We start from the raw sequence: 21,666 nt of genomic DNA, 5'->3' as shown, positions 1-21,666 counted from the left end.
CCGCACTGAGGGCTAGCTAACCCGTCCTGACAGTCCATACTGAGGGTTTCAAACCCATCCTGACAGTCCGCACTGAGGGTTTCAAACCCATCCTGACAGTCCGCACTGAGGGCTAGCTAACCCGTCCTGACAGTCCATACTGAGGGTTTCAAACCCATCCTGACAGTCCGCACTGAGGGCTAGCTAACCCGTCCTGACAGTCCATACTGAGGGTTTCAAACCCATCCTGACAGTCCGCACTGAGGGTTTCAAACCCATCCTGACAGTCCGCACTGAGGGCTAGCTAACCCGTCCTGACAGTCCATACTGAGGGTTTCAAACCCATCCTGACAGTCCGCACTGAGGGCTAGCTAACCCGTCCTGACAGTCCATACTGAGGGTTTCAAACCCATCCTGACAGTCCGCACTGAGGGCTAGCTAACCCGTCCTGACAGTCCATACTGAGGGTTCCAAACCCATCTTGACAGTCCGCACTGAGGGTTAGCTAACCCATCCTGACAGTCCGTACTGAGGACTAGCTAACCAATCTTGACAGTCCTCACTGAGGGTTATCTCACCCATCCTGACAGTCCGTACTGAGGGTTAGCTAACCCATCCTGACAGTCCACACTGAGGGCCAGCTAACCCATCCTGACAGTCCATACTGAGGGTTTCAAACCCATCCTGACAGTCCGCACTGAGAGTTAGCTAACCCATCCTGACAGTCCATACTGAGGGTTTCAAACCCATCCTGACAGTCCGCACTGAGGGCTAGCTAACCCGTCCTGACAGTCCATACTGAGGGTTTCAAACCCATCCTGACAGTCCGCACTGAGGGTTATGTAACAATCCTGACAGACCGCACTGAGGGTTAACTAACCCATTCTGACAGTCCGCACTGAGGGTTAGCTAGCCCATCCTGACAGTCCGCACTGAGGGTTTAGAATCCGGATATCCGCGGTGTTCCGACGGCAGTGAGTTAATGTTTTCGAACCTGTTTCTTTTAGTTTCTTCGGTTCGGTTCGGTTTGAGTCTATCTGTTTTTTGTCTGAGCAGCTGTTAGCAGCTAACGGCTAGCTGTGCCTCAGCCTGTTTACCAGTTGGAGCTAACGGCTAACTAGCTGTGCTAACGGACCAGTACCGGGACCTACGGAGGCTCGGACCGGTCCAACCGAAGGTAACAGCCCGTCCTGTGCCTCTGGGTCCAGGTTCTGATCCAGGTTTGGTCCTAAAGTGGTTGTTAGATAGATATGTTGTGTTGTTGTGTTCCAGGTGGTGTTGGGTCCATGGGACCTGGTCCCGTTCTGATGATGCTTTAGACAGCTATGTAGACTTAATGAACATTAGAATCCTTTAGAACCTGAACCATGTCGGAGAACCAGGCCAACCTCCCCAACAACAATAACAACAACGTGGGACCCAACCGAATCAGAAACGCGACCATGAACCAGAACCAGAACCCTCTGATCAACGTCAGAGACCGTCTGTTCCACGCCCTGTTCTTTAAGATGGCCGTCACCTACGCTCGACTCTTCCCGCCCTCTTTCAGGAGAGTCTTTGAGTTCTTCGTCCTCCTCAAGGTACCGGAACCAGAACCTGAGAAGCATTCACTACATTCACCTCTAGAAGTTGTACAGATGTTCAGTGTTTGTTGTTTATGTTAACTAGATGGACCTGTTCTACAAAGCTGGATGAATATATCGTGGATCAATAGATCCTGATATGTGTGCGTTAGCTTCAGCTAACCAAACATTCTCTGTCCTATGAAGCAGGATATAAACACGTTCACTAACCCAGGGAGTATTGCACTAAACCAGGATAGGGGATCACGCCTGAAAAATTATCTATCCTGGATTAATTTATCCCCAAATTGATTGAATGAAAGCCAACCAAGTTTAGCCGGGACCAGTAACCATGGTGATATAGCCTCTACAGCTAACCTGCTGCAGAGTAGGTCAGCAACCAGGATACAGTTATCCCTGCTGTGGCTCTGCTGTCAGAAATGAGTGTTTTACAGAATATTCATGGTTGTTATACATGTTTCTTCACGCAAATATTATAAATAGTCATTTAAGTTGTTTGTTGACTTATGGTTTTAATATTTTTTATTATCATAGTTTATATTTTAAGACAAAAAGAACATATAAAATATAAGATTTGAGCAATGAAAGTGAGAAGGAAGACGGTTTATTAGAAATATTTTTTTTATTAATAAAACACCAACAGATCTAGTCCAGACCAGATGTGTGTTCCATAAAGGAGGTTTAACAAACTCTGAGTCTATCCATAAACTCTAGGTCAACATACCCTCCATGGTAAACTCTGTGTATCTGATTCATTACAGCTGGTATGAAGTGGGTTAATAAACCCTGAGTATGTAAACCTTGGGTTAATGACGTGTATGCGTGTGGTAAAAAACCATCATCAATGGATCAGAGATAACAACCTTGAATAGAGTGATTTATTCACCCTGATGGTGAAATAAGTCAGTGTTTGATGAATATGATCCTGTTCTAAAGATGTGTTCAGTCTTCAGTGATTATAGTGATTAAATCACCTGTAATTAATAACACTTTATGATCACTTCATCACTTTATCTCTTCAGTGATGTGACGAGTGGTGAATAATAATAATAAAATGTGTCTGAGGAGACGTGTCAGCATCATAGGATGTCTGCATAGAGAGTCCTCCTGTTACACTGGATATAAACACAGTGACTGATGCTTCATATCTAATCATTTATATTGATTTTAATGTAATATTATCACCAGATTCATCTCTACGTCATAAAAAATGTCATAAAAAACACTGAAGCAGGACGTGAACCTGTGATCTATCACTTCTAAGAGCAGCGTCACAATTCACTGTGACATCATATCATCATAGATGTATGATCTACAGATTTAACTGTATAACAATATAAAACAATAATTCAGCCTTAAATGTGTATTAATTTAAATGATCATCTTCTACTTTATATTATCTACAGGTTTATATACAGTGAACTTTACTACAGACGTCAGTAGATGTTTTAATGTCTTTCACTTAATGATCTACATCTACAATGTTAGAAAGAAAACTATTGTTATCACAAAAAAAAACAAAAACGTAAAGCAACACAACATTAGTAATGATGTGAACACGTCTGTGACGTGATGTTACTAATAGGTGTTATGGTTCATTAAAGTGTTCAGGTGGGCGGAGCCAGGTAGAAACCCAGGGTTTATTTGATAAAACCTGTCAGTGACCAGGTTTAGTTCACAGACAATGTTGCCATGGTAACAGGCTCAGAGAAGATCAAACCTCACGTCTAGGAATGAGATACTCAGAGTTTCCCTCATTTGATCCTGAACATACTCTGAGTTTGAACATAACGTACTTTATAGAATAAACCTGTGGTTATGTGTTCAGCCTGTTACCATCACAATCAGAAAATACTTTATTAAACCCTGAGGGGTAATTAGAACGGCATATTAAAAACAACACAAATAATAATAATTAGTTACTTAAGTTACCATGGTGATTCAGCGTTGTTGTTGTTGTAACTCATTGTTAGCTTGTTGTTGTTAACTCATTAACTCATTGTTGTTGTTTTCAGGCCCTGTTCGTGCTTTTCATCCTGGCCTACATCCACATGGCGTTCTCTCGCTCGCCCATCGACTGTTTGGAGGAGGTGAGGGAGGGCTGGCCCAGGGACGGGATCCTACGGGTTCAGATCATGAGGAACTCCTCCCAGCAGGGGGTGCCCCTCACCCAACTCAGCCTGGCAGCGCTGCAGGAGGAAGAGGACCCAGAGGAGGAGCTCAGCGTGTTCAACAGCTCACTGCAGGTCAGCTTCTCTCTCATTGGTCCACAGCGTCACCATGGTTACCGTGTGTCTGTGTGTGTATTACGTTCCTCTGTGTTTTGGTCATGGTTCCTGGTGTTGTTCTGATGGTCCTGGTTCGTTAAAGTCTTTTAATTACATTTCAAAGAACAGCCACAGATGATTTTAAACTCTTTTATTTTACTTTGAAGCAAAACAGAATTCATACACATTCCTGTGTTTGGTGTATTTTATGATATTAAATAAACAAAACAACCAAATACACGTATAATAAAATATTAAGTGGTTAACTCTAGCAGCCCATATACCCACTAGGGAAATATTCATAAAAAAATAAATAGTAGTTATTTTATTGTTTCTGAACTAGTGAAGTATGTGTGGATGGAGGGAATTATGGTCACCCTGCTTCAACAATCAATAATAATAATAATAATAATATCACTGGTGATGATGTAGTGTTTATTCTAAATAGGAGATCAAACTATGTTTACAGATTGAGCTGCCTCATCACTGCTAACCATGCTAAAAGCTAATAATGTTGTTGTCAGTGTCACCAAACTATAGCACATTGTGATTGGTTTATTAACTCACGTGGTGCGTTTCTAATCCCTGCGCGCTGACTCACAGTTTACAAGTCGTGTGTGTGTGTGTGTGTGTGTGTGTGTGAACTAAAATGTGTGTGTGTGTGTCCTCAGTTTGACGTGAACTCTCTGGTTGGAGAATCCAACTTCAGTCAGACGCTCCAGGAGGCGGAGTTGACCAGAGCAGGTATCTAACACACCTGTCTGTTCTTCTTCTCAGAATCACAATCATTTATTAATGGACACACAACAGAGTTGGTGGGACTTGTTTTGGGTACAGCCCATCATGCTCACATCTCTTGTGTCAGTTACATATAGTACATAATTACACACATACAGACAGTTAAACAATGTAATATTACAGATATAAGTTACCTTAAGTATTCATTTAGTGTCCGTATGGCAGTGGGAGAAAACTGTTGTTAAATGTGGCTGAGTTGGCTGACAAAGACCTATAGCTCCTCCCACATGGGATGAGTGTGAAAAGGTGTGTGTGTTCAATGCTCGCTGTCTGTGATACAAAGTCTCTACGGATGGGAGTGTGTGGTCAGTGATTTTGGATTATTTGTTGATTATAAATTGGAGTTTTGTTTGTGAATGACTAAGTTACTGTAGAAGACTATTATTGATAATGTGAGCATGCTGTCACTGATGGAGGATGTTGTGTCTGACTCTGAACTTTTTGAGCTGTCGTAAGAAAAACAGTCTGTTATTGGCTTTCTACACATTAAACTCCAGAGGCGTGTTCCATAAAGGTTATGTTTAAACTCTGAGTATCTCATTCCTAAACACGAGGTATGTTCTTCTGCGTATGTCACCATGGTAACATTGTCCGTGAACTTAACCGTTGCTAGTAGGTTTTGTCTGGCTACGCCCACCTGAACACAGCTTTTAAAGGACACACACATTTAACATCACACACCACAGACGTGCTCACATCATTACTAATGTTATGCTGCTTTACCTTTTTTTTTTTTTCTTTTATCAAACTGTAATTTTCTTTCTAACATTATAGATGTAGATCATTTAGTGATAGACACTGAGAGGTTGATCTACATTAAAACATCTACTGATGGCTGTAGTAAAGTTCACTGAATACAAACCTGTAGATAATATAAAGGAGGAGATGATCATTTAAATTAATACATATTTAAGGCTTAAGGATTTTTTTTAATGACATTTTTTAGGACGTTGACACGACTCTGGCGACTACCTTACACTAAAAATCTATATAAATGATGCAATGTCAAGTCACAGTCACTGTCGTTATAGCCACTGTAGTGGGAGGGCTCTCTGTGCAGGAGCCCTCTGCTGCTGCCACGCCTCCTCAGACAGACTGGAGTGATGAAGTGATGAAGCGACCAAATAGCGTGATTTAAGCGACTATAGTCTCTGAAGTGGCGTTCTTATTGAACACCTTTAGAACAGGCTGATATTCCTCTATAAACACCGACTTATTTCATCTATCAGGGTGAAAAAATCACTCGCTTCCAGGTGGTTGCCATGGCAGCTCATGTTATCTTTGCTCCATTGCATACTCAGAGTTGATTGATCCACTTCATACCAGCTGTAATGAATCAGATACACAGAGTTTTCATCACTGGGTATATTGACCCAGAGTTTAGATAGATAGATAGATAAATACTTTATTGATCCCGAAGGAAATTGTGCAGCAGTCTGTTGCTCACATTCACACAAACAGAGCAGGATCTACAAGATTTATGAAGTTAAAAACACATTAAAAAAAAACCAATAAATAATTAATAGTCCAAGGCACTGCTAGACAATTTTCAATACATTTTCCTCTCTCCTCCTCTGCTCCTCTCTGAAGTGTCTCTGTCATAAAGTCTGACAAATAAGTTTTTCAGTCTGTCCCTGGAGCATGCCAGAGAGAGGAGTCTGGAGCTCACGGTGCTTCTCTGGTGGGAGAAGACCGAGTTAAGAGGGTGGCTCTGATTGGACAGGATCGCCCTGATCTTGGAGAGCGTCCTCTGCTCCACCACCTTCTCCACTGAATCCAGGCCCAGTCCAACCACAGCACCCGCCCTTTTAATGAGCCGGTTCAGCATTCTCCTGGAAGGCTCATTGGAGGGGGTCCCTCGCCGTCTCCACCTAGGGTCACATGATCTGCAGGACCAGTCGCTCCAGAGTTTTCATCATGTGCGATGTGAGTGTGACTGGCCTGTGGTCATTCAGCTCCCGAGGGCGACCCTTCTTGGGGACTGGAACAATGCAGGACGTTTTCCACAATGAAGGAACTCCTCCAAGTCACAGACTCAGGTTGTAGACCTGTTGTAGAGGGTCTCCCAGCTCAGCAGCACACATCCTCAGGAGCCTTGGACAGACCTGGTCTGGACCGTGGCCTTCCTTGGGTGCATACGTTGCAGCTGCCTCATTATCTGGTCCACTGTGATGGAAGGAGGAGTTGAGGTGGGAGTGGCAGGCGCTTGGCGGAGCGTGAGAGAAGCAAGAGGAAGAGCAGCAGGATGGAAATGATCAGAGGAACTGGAGGAGGGCTGTTGAGGAGAGCAGGTGGTCAAGGAGAACTGTAACGATTAAAAAATGTGTTGATCTCCTCCACTGTCTGGAGGTCCATACAGTCCACATTGTCCTTTTATGGATAGACTCAGAGTTTGTTAAACCTCCTTTATGGAACACACGTCTACTGTATGTGTCACATGATCTACACTAATAATAATCACCTGGCTCTGTTTCTGCTTCATAGGGTTAACTGTTGTGATTGGCTGATGAAATCACGTGAGATTTGATGTCGACTCTTTTTGCTCCAAGTATGACGTTGTTTACAGTGAAATATTCTGTGTGTGTGTGTGTGTGTGTGTGTGTGTGTGTGTGTGTGTGTGTGTGTGTGTGTGTGTGTGTGTGTGTGTGTGTGTGTGTGTGTCTGTGTGTGTGTGTGTGTGTCAGCATGGCCTCAGGAGGAGTACATCGTGGAGTATTCTCTAGAGTACGGTTTCCTCCGTCTGTCTCAGAGCACCAGACAGAAACTCAACATTCCCGTCATGGTGGTCACACTGGGTTAGTACGCACACACACACACACTTTAATAATAATAATAATAATAATACATTTTATATAGCGCTTTATCATAGACATTCAAAGTGCTTTACAGAACTATGGCATTATTCTTTCACTCCACACTTAATGTTAGAGGTGTCCTGATCCCATATTGATATTTGATATCAGTCTGATATCAGCCAGAAAATGAATTTTGGGATTTATTGAACTGCATCTAAAATCACTGATATAAGCGCTCTGATAAAATGTTCTGCTCCAACACGTCTATCTGTAGGTGACTGTGGTTCACACTCTAACACAGTAACGACTGTTACTGACTATTGTTCTGTGTTTGAGTGACATCACATGATCAGACCTTTTCTATCATTACACACTACAAAACAAGTCATAAAAGTATGTATGATTCATGCTGATATTGGATCAATATCGGTATAGGCCGATACGCCAGGCTGCAATATCCGTATCATATCGGAAGTGAAAAAGTTGTATCTGGACATCCCAACTTAGTGGTGGTAAGCTACTATTGTAACCACATCTGCCCTGGGGAAGACTGATGGAAGCGAGGCTGCCATAGTGAACCATAGGCCCCTCCCACCACTAGACAATGTGGGTGAAGTGCCTTGCCCAAAGACTCAATGACAGATACCACAGCAGTGACTGTCCCCCACTGTGGCCCCTGGAATTCTCAGTGGTCTCCATCATCTACTGACCACACAGTACATGTGTTACATATGTGTTCTTATCGTGCTTACTGTCTTGTTTGCATGTTATTCTTAGCATGTTCTTAGCATGTTCTTGGTGTCTTTAGACCCCATGAAGGACGAGTGTTTTGGGGACCGTTTCAGTCGTTTCCTGCTGGATGAGTTCCTGGGCTATGATGACATCCTGATGTCCAGTGTGAAGGCTCTGGCTGAGAACGAGGAGAACAAAGGTGAGGAACACGTTCACAATGTCTCAGATGGTGGTTCTTTTAGCATGTTCTTAGCATGTTCTTAGCATGTTCTTGGCTCAGATGGTAGTTCTGGAGCCTCTGAGTGTTGGTCTGACGGTCTCTTCCTTTACAGGGTTCCTGAGGAACGTAGTGTCTGGAGAACATTATCGCTTTGTCAGCATGTGGATGGCTAGAACCTCCTACCTAGCAGCCTTTGTCATCATGGTGATCTTTGTACGTATGTGTGTGTGTGCGTGTGTGCGTGCGTGTGTGTAACGTATCTTCCCCTCTTTCAGACTCTTTCTGTGTCGATGCTGCTCAGATATTCTCATCATCAGATCTTTGTCTTCATTGGTCAGTTTACACACACACACGCACACACACACTACTCTGATGTGTATTCTCATCTGATGTTGAATGTTAATGTTTAACAGCTGTGTGTGTGTGTGTGTGTGTGTGTGTGTGTGTGTGTGTGTGTGTGTGTGTGTGTGTTACTCCTGTCGGACTGTTGCTCAAAGTTCTGGTTTTGTTCTCAGTGGACCTGCTGCAGATGTTGGAGATGAACATGACCATCGCATTCCCAGCAGCTCCTCTGCTCACCGTCATCTTGGCTCTGGTTGGTGAGTCTGGTTCTAGTTCTGATTGTAGTTCTGGTTCTGGTTCTGGTCCTGGTCCTGGAGTAACTCTGTGTTGTGTGTGTCAGGGATGGAGGCCATCATGTCGGAGTTCTTTAACGACACGACCACGGCGTTCTACATCATCCTCATTGTGTGGTTGGCGGACCAGTATGACGCCATCTGCTGCCACACCAACACTAGCAAACGCCATTGGCTCAGGTCAGTCACATGACCTCACAGAGACACACCGTGTGTTACTGTGTTTGTTACCATGTTTGTAACTGTGTCTATGTGTGTGTTACTGTGTGTGTTACTGTGTGTTACTGTATGTAACTGTGTGTTACCGTGTGTTACTGTATGTAACCGTGTTTTACCGTGTGTTTTTCTATGTTACAGTGTGTGTTACTGTATGTTACCGTGTGTGTTACTGTATGTAACCGTGTGTTACTGTGTTACCGTGTCTGTTACTCTATGTTCCAGTGTGTGTTACTGTTTGTAATCGTGCGTTACTGTATGTTACCGTGTGTGTTACTGTATGTTACCGTGCGTGTTACTGTATGTTACCGTGCGTGTTACTGTATGTTACCGTGTGTGTTACTCTGTTACCCTGTGTGTTACTCTGTTACCGTGTGTGTTACTCTATGTTACCCTGTGTGTCACTCTGTGTTACCGTGTGTGTTACTGTATGTAACCGTGTGTTACTGTATGTTACCCTGTGTGTTACTCTATGTTCCAGTGTGTGTTACTGTATGTAACCGTGTGTTACTGTATGTTACCCTGTGTGTTACTCTATGTTCCAGTGTGTGTTACTCTATGTTCCAGTGTGTGTTACTGTATGTAACCGTGTGTTACTGTATGTTACCGTGTGTGTTACTGTATGTTATCGTGTGTGTTACTCTATGTTCCAGTGTGTGTTACTGTATGTAACCGTGTGTTACTGTATGTTATCGTGTGTGTTACTCTATGTTCCAGTGTATGTTACCGTGTGTGTTACTCTATGCTCCAGTATGTGTTACTCTATGTTCCAGTGTGTGTTACTGTATGTAACCGTGTGTTACTGTATGTTACCGTGTGTGTTACTCTATGCTCCAGTATGTGTTACTCTATGTTCCAGTGTGTGTTACTGTATGTTACTGTGTATGTTACTGTGTGTGTTACTCTATGTTCCAGTGTGTGTTACTGTATGTAACCGTGTGTTACTGTACGTTACCGTGTGTGTTACTCTATGTTCCAGTGTGTGTTTCTGTATGTAACCGTGTGTTACCCTGTGTGTTACTCTATGTTACCGTGTGTGTTATTCTATGATCCAGTGTGTGTTACTGTATGTTACTGTGTGTGTTACTCTGTTCCAGTGTGTGTTACTGTATGTAACCGTGTGTTACTCTATGTAACCGTGTGTGTTACTGTATGTTACCGTGTGTATTACTGTATGTTACCGTGTGTGTTACTGTATGTAACCGTGTGTTATTGTGTGTGTTACTGTATGTAACCGTGCGTTACCGTGTGTGTTACTGTGTGTAACTGTGTGTATTTGATCTTTTACAGGTTCTTCTATCTCTACCACTTTGCCTTCTATGCCTACCATTATCGTTTCAATGGTCAGTACAGCAGTCTGGCTCTGGTCACATCCTGGCTCTTCATTCAGGTCTGACACGCACACATGCCATTTTTATTCCTTTCTATAGCCTTAACTCCGCCTTTAGGCGTTAAAAAACATTTAGCCCGTTTTTTTATTCTTTACCTCTGTTTTTGGGTGATTGAATTTTTTTTCCCGTTTTTATGCTTTACTATAGCCTTACCTTCTGTTCTGAGGCGTTTTAAATATTTTTGTAGTTTTTTATGCCTTACCGCCGTTTTTGGATGATAACATTTTGTTCCCCGTTTTTATGCCTTACTATAAGCCCTACTTTTGTTTTGAGGCGTTACAAAAATTTTCGCCCGTTTTTATGCCTTACTATAAACTTACCTTCTTTTTTTTGGAGCTAGAAATTTTTTCGTAATTTTTTATTGCCTTAATATATCCTTACCTTCTTTTTTTGGAGCGAGAAAGTTCTTCGCAGTTTTTTATGCCTTACTATATATTCTTACCTCAGCTTTTAGTCGTTAGAATCTTTTTCGCCCGTTTTTATGCCTTATTATAGCCTTACCTTTTTTTGAAGCGTTAAAAAACTTTCGCCTGTTTTTATGCCTAACTATAGCCTTAGCTTCTTTTTTTGGAGCGAGAAATGTTTTCGGAGTTTTTCTTGCCTTACCGTCGTTTTTGGATGATTTTATTTTTTTCCCCGTTTTTATGCCTAACTATAGCCTTTTCTTTTTTTTTGGAGCTAGAAATTTTTTCGTAGTTTTTAATGCTTTACCGCCGTTTTTGGGTGATGACATTATTTTCGTCCATTTTTATGCCTTACTATATAGACTTACCTTCTTTTTTTTGGAGCTAGAAATTTTTTTCGTAGTTTTTAATGCTTTACTGCCGTTTTTTCGGTGATAACATTATTTTTGTCCGCTTTTAGGTGTTAAAAATTTTTTCGGCCGTTTTTTCTAGGTTTTTGCGGGATTGAATTTTTTGCACCCATTTTTATGCCTTTTTAAAGCCCTACGTCTGTTTTGAGGCATTATAAATATTTTTGTAGTTTTTCATGCCTTAGCGCCGTTTTTGGATGATAACATTTTGTTCCCCGTTTTTATGCCTTACTATATCCCTACTTTTGTTTTGAGGCGTTAAAAAATTTTTGTCCCGCTTTTATGCTTTTTTTTCTTTTATAACAATATTTCCTTTGTTGAGGATTTAATCAAATTAAAAGTAATAACTGTTCTAAATATAAGATAAATATAAAGTTTTTGAACTTATTGATTTCCACAGCACTCGATGATCTATTTCTTCCATCACTACGAGCTTCCTGCCATCCTGCAGCAGATCAGGATCCAGGAGATGTTGCTGCAGAACCAGAACCATCAGACTCACCAGGAACAGAACCAGAACGAAGAGCAGATCCAGAGCGCCTTGCAAGACAACCTCAACAACAACCACCACAGCACCCCTCCAAGACCAGAGCCCCTCCCACAGGATCACAGTCCTCCAATTGCTGAGTCTTCTCAGACAGACTCCTCCCCACCTCCCAGTGTTGAGCTCTGATTGGTTGATCCAGTCCTTCCAACTCAAAGAACTCGTCAAAAGCTTTTATTTTGGAAGTCTGTTAAGTACTTCCTGTTGTAAAGGCCGAACAGGAAGTTCAGCCTCATTGAAAGAACAGTTTGCACAAAGTTACAAGAGGAGATTTATTTTGGTGGGGTGCCTTATCAATAGGACTGATTGTAACTGAAGTGTGACCTCATCACTGGATCTACCCTGGTTAATCAGTGATGCTGATGTTTCTGCTGAGTTTGCAAACTAATAAACTTAAGATTGTTTTGAATCACCCACATGTTTACAAACCTGCAGATTTCAAATAAGTTGGTAAATAAAGTTTTATCTCAACACCTTTACTGACATGAGCCTTTCAAAGTAAAAGACCAACATTTATTAGAAAACCAGACATCAGCTGTGTGTTTACGTGTGTGAGTGCTTTGTCAACAGTTGACTGGAGAAATCAAACAAATCCTTGTTGACTTTTTTTAAAGTCTTAACTTCCTCCTCCAGCTCCGTCACTCGGACCTTAGAGTCTCCATCAGTAAACAACAGCTGTAAACAAACAAACAGCTGTAAACAAACAACAGTAGGTAATCAGACAGGAAGCTCCGCCCCTCACCCTGTCAGTCACTGCATTCATCAGCAGGTTCAACCTATCACATTTCTCCAGGTACGTTTCCTCTTCCTCCTGAGAATTTCAAAGTAAAGCCATTTTACCTCATTGCTAATGTAAAGCTACAGAACGACCAAATGCTCACCTGTGATTGGACTGTTGGGCGGACACAAACTTCCCCTGGCTCCGCCCCCTCAGATGTCAACTGACGGCTGAAGCGAGGTAGAGCTGTGATTGGTCGACTGTCAGGGATAAACATGTTGGCGGGAGCGGTCATGATGAAGGCGTTGGTCACATGACCTGCACAGAGGAAGCAGTTTGGCCACGCCCCCTATGGGTTCCATTAATAGTATGAGGCTGAGGGTTGGCTTACCCTTGTGCTGGATGCAGCGAACGCACTGTTTGCTCTGAACGTCCCACACTCGAACCGTCTCGTCATGTGATCCAGAGAGCAGCAGCGTCCCATCCAATGAGACGGAGAGACAGGTCACATGGTCACTGTGAGGGGGAGGGGCAGTTTGTTTTCTTTCTGCAGCATTAATTACATTACACGCAAATGGACAATTAATCAAATTGTGTGTTTGTGTTGTGCTTATTTGTTTATTATTGAACAATAAATAATGAATAATATAAAGTGGAGGGTGGGGTTTGGCTGTGGCCACACCCCTTGGACTCACTTGTGTCCTCTGAACAGCTGGTTTCCCTCCACGTCTGATTGGAACGATTTATCACGAGAAGTATTCTGTGAGAAACAGTGTCGTGGTTCAACTAGTGAAATTAAAGGTTTGATTGGACGCTGTCACTGACCTGAGTGCAGAGGGAAACCTGGAAGATATTGCCGTCACTTCCTCCACAGAACAGGAAGTACTCACATGGGTCAAAGGTCACAGAGAGAATCTCTGTGTCAAAGAGGACGGACAGCAGCAGCTCACCTGAGGACAACTCCCACACCTGAGGGGCGGAGTATCAGACACTGCTCACACACTGTGTGTGAGAGAAAGGGAAGTTAAGCCCCGCCCACAGCCCCACCTTCACCGTCTGGTCCAATGAGGCGGTGGCGACCCTGGCCTGAGCTCCCATCATGCCACAGTGCAGGTCTGCGATTGGCAGAGAGTGACGAGCCAACACGTGGCGAGGGTCGGGGGCGGAGCCTGCATCGACCTGCACCACACTGACCAATAGGAAGTGTTTGTTGTTGTTTACGTGCTGAGGTGTTGATGAGCATACCTGCTGAGGCTCCAGACCAGTGCCATGTTGTCCTTACCGCCCGTCACCACATGACTACTGTCGTCTGTGAACGCCACGCATGTCACTTCCTGGTAGTGACGACTCAGCACGCTCAGCAGCTTACCTGAACACACCTGACCAATGAGAGAACAGCACACTGTTACTATGGAAACAGAGGGAGGAGGCGGAGAAGGGGTCAGACCTCCCACAGGTAAACGCTCTCAGAGACTCCAGCAGCGAGGAAGAAACCGTCATGTGACGCCGTTAGACATGTGACCACAGACGGACACATGATCTTCTGCTGCAGCGGCTCCTGAAACAAAGAGTAAACAATAAACAAACAATTAGTAAAATTACACAACCCCTCACACCGTTTACGCTGATGTAAAAGTTTATTTTGCCAATCAATGAAAACAACATACAACATACAACATACAGCACACACACACACACACACACACACACACACACACACACACACACACACACACACACACACACACACACACACACACACACACACACACACACACACACACACACACACACACACACACACACACACGTCTATCGAACATGTAAACAAACGGCTGCTATTGGCTAATCACACTGAACAGGGGGAGGGAATAAGTTTTTCCAGCTCAGGAGATTGTGCGTGCGTGCGCAGTTCACAGTCCTGGTTGTGTGTGTGCGATTGCGTGAGAGTTGAATAGACACACACGCACGAAGAGAGAGAGAGAAAGGAACAGTGTGTTCAATAGGGATGAGCGATAAGGACTAAAAAAATGTATCCCGATAATTTCTGGTATTTATCACGATAAATAAAAAAAACTATAAATAAATGAAACAATTCCCAACTTAAAGTATAAACAGGTTCTTTACAAACACAAATAAATGTGAATACATCAACAATAGACATATAAAAGGCTACAATAACTGCTGATATTTTATAAAATATATTAGTGTATCACTCTATTAGTGTTATTGTATGTTATTAATTTATTTTCTCACTTAAAATGAAATTTTCTAAAAAATAAAAAAAGCACAAATAACTCATAACTCATTTATCTGATAATGAGTTACATAAAGTTATGGTTAATAAATAATTCTCTGATTTCCTATAATTAAACCAGATCAAGCTGATGATTTAATCATTCAGTATATTTATGTGTAATAATCTCAATAGTTACATTAGTCTAATGGGACCAGCTTTGTCTGTGAACATGTGAAATATAATTAAATAATAGTAAATAATGACATTATTATTTATGCTAACATTTATTTCACACAACCTGTGACATGTTTAGTTTTTATTCTTCCATAAAGTGTTAAATCTGACATAAACAAATCTATGGCTCTCTGGTTTTATTTTATTTGGTCTATTATTGCAGTGGTTAGCATTAGCGCTTAGCCCAGTCTGTGTGTCAGTGTGTTAGCTTAGCATAGTTAGCTTTAGTTGAGTTTCCAGTTCATAATGGTTGCTACAGGTTCATCTCTGTCCCTGTGTTTGTAGAACTTTAGGTGGATCTGATGGAGGAACTAGGATTGGTTTACTTTGTTTATGTTTATCTGGTTTTAACCCAGTAGTGGTTAATGATGTATCACAGCACGGTAGCCATGACGATCAACACTGTCTGTGGGGGCTGGAGGCTTGGTGCACACCGTGGCCTCTGAGGCTTTGCTGCAGAGTTCCCGTAAAAACAACGTTCTGTTCCAGAGAATAACGCGTTTATGCCTCCATTCATCCACCTCTTTTAAATCTCTTATTAAATAAATATCAGCTCTAGTCTAATAATCTTTAACTATTGTAAGAATTAAAAATTATAAACTCAGATCTGCTTTATTTTCATTATTTTTTTGATGATGTGAGCATAAACTAGTTTTAATTCACTCTGTTTAAAAAAAGGTGTCATGTCTTATATTGGACTTTAGTTTGTTTTTATATGATTTAAAATGTTAATTAAGCATTGATGAGACACACACACACACACACACACACACACACACACACACACACACACACACACAATGAAACAACATGTGCTCCTTTGGAGAGCACGTGGTCCGTAAAATCATGATATAACAATTTGTGAACCTAAAATAAATCACGTTGTACAATGACTCAGCACCTTCTTACTTCACCTACTGTAACATCTACAGACCATCAACTTTCCTGTGGATAAACATAAATGTTATTTGTATTTAATGAGCAGAAAAATGTTGTACAAAATAAATAACTATTAATAACAAAACACACTGAAAACATAAATGTTAAGTCATTGACTTTGGTTATAAATCATTGTATTAAATTAATGAATTAGTAAAACAATTGTCAAAATGTTATTTTCGGAAGCAATTTCATACAGTAAAAAATGTTCCTTTTGAGGGATTTCTAAATATTCACCAATCAAACTAAAAAAGGTCAAATGTTAGTGGGCAAGCACGTTAATATGTACATTAGCATTGTAGCTACATTAGCACACGTGTTTTTTTACATTTCTCCAAATACATCAAAATAAATCCTCTGTATACACGGTGTGTGCTAATGCTAATGCTAACCTTCCTGTGGAGCTCCCAGGCGCTGATGAAGTTCTTCCCAGGCTGAGCGGACAGAACGAAGCCGTCTCTGAGCACCGTGAGGCCGCGGGCGGAGCTCGGAGAGCCGCGGTAGGAGAGCAGCGAGGCCCCGCCGTGGAGATCCCACACAGAGCAGCTCCAGAGCGGCGAGCCCGAGTCACTGCTGACCACCACCTCCAGAGGAGCCGCCATCAGGAGATTAGCGAGTTAGCACTGCTGTTAATGCTACAGTTAGCACTGCTGTTAATGCTACAGTTAGCACTGCTGTTAATGCTACAGTTAGCACTGCTGTTAATGCTACAGTTAGCACTGCTATTAATGCTACAGTTAGCACTGCTATTAATGCTACAGTTAGCACTGCTGTTAATGATGCTAACGCTGCTGCTGCTTCCTCCACTGGTTTCCGGTTGTAAACTTCCGGTCTCTCGGTGCATTAGCGCCACCTTCTGCTGCGGAGCGACAATCATTCAACGTTATTGTTTTATTTTTAATGAAGCAGAAATTAAAAATGTTTATTTCATCACATAAATGTACTGATACATCTACTCACGTAGAATTACAATAAGTCAAACATAAAATACTCAAGTAGAAAGTAACTGAATTAAATAGACAAAGTTACTAATGACTTTAATTTATCATTGATAATAAATCTTGTATCTCATTGATCTATTCTTAATACATCTATAATACAACATAAATCAGTTTTTGTCACAGAGGACTGTTACCATGGCGACAGCTTCCGTTCGGCGGTGAGCAGTCAGTTGCTATGGTAACGGCTGTTAACAGACCGGTCAGTACTGCAGTGTGTCTGTACACGTGTTGTTATTGTTGATGTTTGTTGGCTGCGCGTTCCCGAGCCTCAGGTGGATGAGTCATCGCGCGTGGCCGCTGATTAGCGGTGCCCGCCCACGGGAGCGCGCTTCATTCACCCGGAGCGCGCTTCAGGCTAAAAGCAGCGACATCATCATCACCGTCTTCATCAGACAAACCGAACCGACACCGAACCGGAAGGAGAGAGAGCCCCGCCCACAGCAGAGGTGACACACGCGCACACACGTTCATACTGAGATCAACGGTCCGTGTTTATATTATTATATATTTATTTATTTATTTATTTCATTAATGTTAACCTATCAGTATGATGTACCTGTTTATATTACCTAATACTACTGTAATAATATAACATGTGTTATTTAAAACCTCCACATATTAAACATCAGTGATTGTGTTACATTAGCTAAAGGATGAATTACAGTCATGAAATATTTACATTACAAAATATGTTTCAAAGATGAATAAAACAATAACAAGTGTCCCAGAATGAACCAAAGGTAAATACACACACACACACACACACACACACACACACACACACAGGACAAACTAAACATATTAAACTATCAAAGAAAGAACAGGAAGTGGTTTTAACTGCATAGAAAACAACACAATGAACACACACTACATTAGAACTTTTAATATTCAAATGTTAAAACTTGATTAAATCAATGTACCTGTGACGTTGAATCCACAGGTCCTCAGACCCCCATGAGACCCTCACAGAAACAGCCTCTCCTCCTCAATGAGAGCAGCAGGTGAAGGCTGCAGTGACACATCCAGTGTGTGTGTGTGTGTGTGTGCACAGAACACACTGACACTTCCTGACTGGTGACCCTCTGTAGCACCACCCATGGGGAAAGTGTGCCCCCCTGTGGTTGCACCTGCTACATATGGTTGTTCTCCTGAGGCTGGTGTCACGTACTGAGTTTACCTCTAAACTGAGATTATAACCACAACCCAATAAACAAATAAAACACTTTGAAAACAAAAATAAACAAAAATGAATTATTTTTTGCAAACATGCTTTTTCCGGTAGTGTGCACATATATGCACATATACAATCTCAGTACAATGCAAACTCAGTACATGACACCTGTGTGTGTTGTCTCTCTGAAAGCACCACACACACCTCCAGGCACACAGGACACACCACACCGAGCAGGGGTCCGATGTAGACCCACCCACAACAAACTTGCTTACCATGGCATTTCCTGCGTTTTATTTTGTTAATTATTCTCAGATTGAGTAGTTTGTGTGTGCGTGTGTGTGTGTGTGTGTGTGTGTGCGTGTGTGTGTGTGTGTGTGTGTGTGACGATCTGACAGACATGACATGAGAATCGTTCCATTTTGGCTCAGTACGGTACGCACCATTTAATGGCCAAACAATGAATGATTCTGTATTTTAAGGGACAGCAACCATATCTACGTCTGATCAGTGAGTCTGTGATCCACCTCACGGTCTGAGCTAAACCAGACTCATCCTGTTATCCTGGATGTATTAATCCATGGATACATTAATCAGACATCGTACACATTTAAACACATCTGGATAAAACAAGAGTGAGACATCCCCTGCTGTAGCACCGCACTTTGCTGTAGGACCGCCTCCTGTTGTAGGACCGCCCCCTGCTGTTGGACCACCCCCTGCTGTAGAACCTCCCCCTGCTGTAGGACCTCCCCCTGCTATAGAACCTCCCCCTGCTGTTTGAAGTCACATAAGATGCCACTAATGGAAATAAATAGCTCTCCTTCAGAATAAAAGCCCTTCTGATTTCTGTTGGTTTTGGTTCAGACCGTGGTTCCTGTGGACCAGGGTAAGGGCTTAAACTCTGGTTCTGTGCTCAGATGGCGAAGGCAGAGCCTCGGTTCGGGCAGCGGGACGGGTCGGACCAGAACTTCGACTACATGTTCAAGCTGCTGATCATCGGTAACAGCAGCGTAGGAAAGACGTCGTTCCTTTTCAGATACGCTGAGGACTCGTTTAGCAACGCCTTCGTCAGCACCGTAGGAATCGACTTCAAGGTCAAGACGGTCTACAGACACGACAAGAGGATCAAACTACAGATATGGGTCAGTCAACTGACACGTACAGCTGGGTACTGACAGGGACGGGTACGGACACGTAGAGACAGGTACACACAGGTACACACGGGTACAGACAGGTACACACGGGTACAGACGGGTACACACGGGTACAGACAGGTACACACGGGTACAGACAGGTACACACGGGTACAGACGGGTACACACGGGTACACACAGGTACAGACGGGTACACACGGGTACACACGGGTACAGACAGGTACACACGGGTACAGACGGGTACACACGGGTACACACAGGTACAGACGGGTACACACGGGTACACACGGGTACAGACGGGTACACACGGGTACAGACAGGTACACACGGGTACAGACAGGTACACACGGGTACAGACGGGTACACACGGGTACACACAGGTACAGACGGGTACACACGGGTACACACGGGTACAGACGGGTACACACGGGTACACACGGGTACAGACAGGTACACACGGGTACACACAAGTACAGACGGGTACACACAGGTACAGACGGGTACACACGGGTACACACGGGTACAGACAGGTACAGACAGGTACACACAGGTACACACGGGTACAGACAGGTACACACAGGTACACACAGGTACACACGGGTACAGACAGGTACACACGGGTACACACAGGTACACACGGGTACACACGGGTACAGACAGGTACACACGGGTACAGACAGGTACACACGGGTACAGACAGGTACAGACAGGTACACACAGGTACACACAGGTACAGACGGGTACACACAGGTACACACGGGGAAAACACAGGTACACACAGGTACACACGGGTACACACAGGTACACACGGGTACAGACAGGTACAGACAGGTACACAAAGGTACACACGGGTACACACAGGTACACACGGGGAAAACACAGGTACACACAGGTACACACGGGTACAGACAGGTACACACAGGTACACACGGGTACACACAGGTACACACGGGGAAAACACAGGTACACACAGGTACACACGGGTACAGACAGGTACAGACAGGTACACACGGGTACACACAGGTACACACAGGTACAGACAGGTACACACAGGTACACACGGGGAAAACACAGGTACAGACAGGTACTACTACTACTACTAATAATAATACATCAATTTTATGTAGTGTTTTTTTGGGGACTCAAAGTCGTTTTACAGAATACAGAAAAATAAAGAAAACAATACAGATACAGACGGGTACAGGTACTGACATGTAGGGACAAGTACTGAGAGGTACTGACAGTCTGTCTGTCCTCCAGGACACAGCGGGTCAGGAGCGGTACCGAACCATAACTACAGCCTATTATCGCGGTGCTATGGGTTTCATCCTGATGTATGACATCACCAACGAGGACTCGTTCAACGCCGTCCAGGACTGGTGTGTGTGTTCATTATTTCAACACACACACACACACACACACACACACACACACACACACACACACACACACTCACAGTCTGTGTGTGTGTGTCCAGGGCCACACAGATTAAAACGTACTCCTGGGACAACGCTCAGGTCATCATGGTGGGAAACAAGTGTGACATGGATGAGGAGAGAGTGGTTCCTGTGGAGAAAGGAAAGAACCTGGCAGAACAACTGGGTCAGTTACTGTGTGTGTTACTGTGTGTGTTACTGTGTGTGTTACTCAGGGGCTGTGGGACCAAATTATAAAGAATTTCATACATTAAGCTGACATTTGAAAACAAATTGAAATTTTCAAACGTTAATAATTTATATTTCTTCACAATGTTACAGTAGTGGTATGAAACATGTTTTTCATCTAATGTTTTGAGTGCCTGTACAAGCTTTGAAGCGTCTGTAATGCAGTGTTGGTTGATAGAGATCAAGTTGTGATGCAATATGTAAGATATGAAAATATCAACGCATGCAAATAAAGCTTGGCTGCATCTGTGCTCATTTGAGGGCGAATATATCTGCCATAAATAAAAAAATTTTTATCAGTTTTGAAATGTGCTTTTTAAACGACAGTGTCCTGTATATATATATAAAAAAAGCACTGAACAAGAGACGGCCTAAAATGGAGCCTTGTGGCACTCCAACTGAGCTGTCTAAAAAAGAACACATAATGATCTTTTTTTATTATTTATTTTGTCTGCACATACTGTCAAAGGTCAACACTACAAAAAGTGTAATCTTTTTAACACAGCAATACTATTTATTATTGCAATTAAATAAATTAAATTATTTTATTGTTTAATTGTGAGCATCAC

The 21,666-nt window shown here is 42.8% G+C and overlaps 3 protein-coding genes across 9 annotated transcripts; 2 read left to right on the top strand and 1 right to left on the bottom strand.

The window, feature by feature from the left end:
* The first annotated feature begins 744 nt into the window (after positions 1-744).
* tmem259 (transmembrane protein 259) lies at positions 745-12,453 on the top strand. Of its 3 annotated transcripts, XM_028443628.1 has the most exons (13): positions 745-953; positions 1,036-1,156; positions 1,252-1,559; positions 3,578-3,808; positions 4,501-4,573; positions 7,312-7,422; positions 8,231-8,353; positions 8,487-8,587; positions 8,650-8,707; positions 8,890-8,973; positions 9,057-9,189; positions 10,516-10,615; positions 11,831-12,453. In XM_028443628.1, the coding sequence occupies exons 3-13, from the start codon at positions 1,347-1,349 to the stop codon at positions 12,101-12,103; spliced, it is 1,500 nt and encodes a 499-aa protein (XP_028299429.1). In that variant the 5' UTR covers positions 745-953; positions 1,036-1,156; positions 1,252-1,346; the 3' UTR covers positions 12,104-12,453. The 3 variants fall into 3 exon arrangements, with proteins under 3 accessions (XP_028299429.1, XP_028299430.1, XP_028299428.1); XM_028443629.1 differs by having other exon boundaries at positions 746-1,156; positions 8,487-8,578; XM_028443627.1 differs by having other exon boundaries at positions 747-1,156.
* wdr18 (WD repeat domain 18) lies at positions 12,450-18,167 on the bottom strand. 3 transcript variants are annotated; one of them, XM_028443630.1, is made up of 11 exons: positions 18,026-18,110; positions 16,497-16,963; positions 14,140-14,250; positions 13,938-14,071; positions 13,740-13,881; positions 13,518-13,661; positions 13,388-13,452; positions 13,084-13,208; positions 12,856-13,010; positions 12,717-12,785; positions 12,450-12,649 (listed from the first exon to the last, which is right to left on the bottom strand). In XM_028443630.1, exons 2-11 carry the CDS (start codon positions 16,704-16,706, stop codon positions 12,518-12,520), a joined length of 1,287 nt encoding a protein of 428 aa, XP_028299431.1. In that variant the 5' UTR covers positions 16,707-16,963; positions 18,026-18,110; the 3' UTR covers positions 12,450-12,517. The 3 variants fall into 3 exon arrangements, with proteins under 3 accessions (XP_028299431.1, XP_028299434.1, XP_028299435.1); XM_028443633.1 differs by lacking the exon at positions 18,026-18,110 and adding an exon at positions 17,240-17,404 and having other exon boundaries at positions 16,497-16,688; XM_028443634.1 differs by lacking the exon at positions 16,497-16,963 and having other exon boundaries at positions 18,026-18,167.
* On the top strand, positions 16,587-21,136 carry LOC114461505 (ras-related protein Rab-3B-like). Of its 3 annotated transcripts, XM_028443636.1 has the most exons (5): positions 17,417-17,551; positions 18,046-18,106; positions 19,197-19,421; positions 20,694-20,812; positions 20,911-21,136. In XM_028443636.1, the coding sequence occupies exons 3-5, from the start codon at positions 19,197-19,199 to the stop codon at positions 21,104-21,106; spliced, it is 540 nt and encodes a 179-aa protein (XP_028299437.1). In that variant the 5' UTR covers positions 17,417-17,551; positions 18,046-18,106; the 3' UTR covers positions 21,107-21,136. The 3 variants fall into 3 exon arrangements, with proteins under 3 accessions (XP_028299438.1, XP_028299436.1, XP_028299437.1); XM_028443637.1 differs by lacking the exons at positions 17,417-17,551; positions 18,046-18,106 and adding an exon at positions 16,587-16,720 and having other exon boundaries at positions 20,911-21,135; XM_028443635.1 differs by lacking the exon at positions 18,046-18,106 and having other exon boundaries at positions 16,702-17,551; positions 20,911-21,121.
* The last annotated feature ends 530 nt before the right edge of the window (positions 21,137-21,666 follow it).

The sequence above is a fragment of the Gouania willdenowi genome, chromosome 4 (genome assembly GCF_900634775.1).
Source record: "Gouania willdenowi chromosome 4, fGouWil2.1, whole genome shotgun sequence".
In the NCBI taxonomy this organism is placed as follows: Eukaryota; Metazoa; Chordata; class Actinopteri; order Blenniiformes; family Gobiesocidae; genus Gouania; species Gouania willdenowi.
Note: the sequence above shows the minus strand (reverse complement) of the source record. Positions and strands in the feature narration are given on the sequence as shown.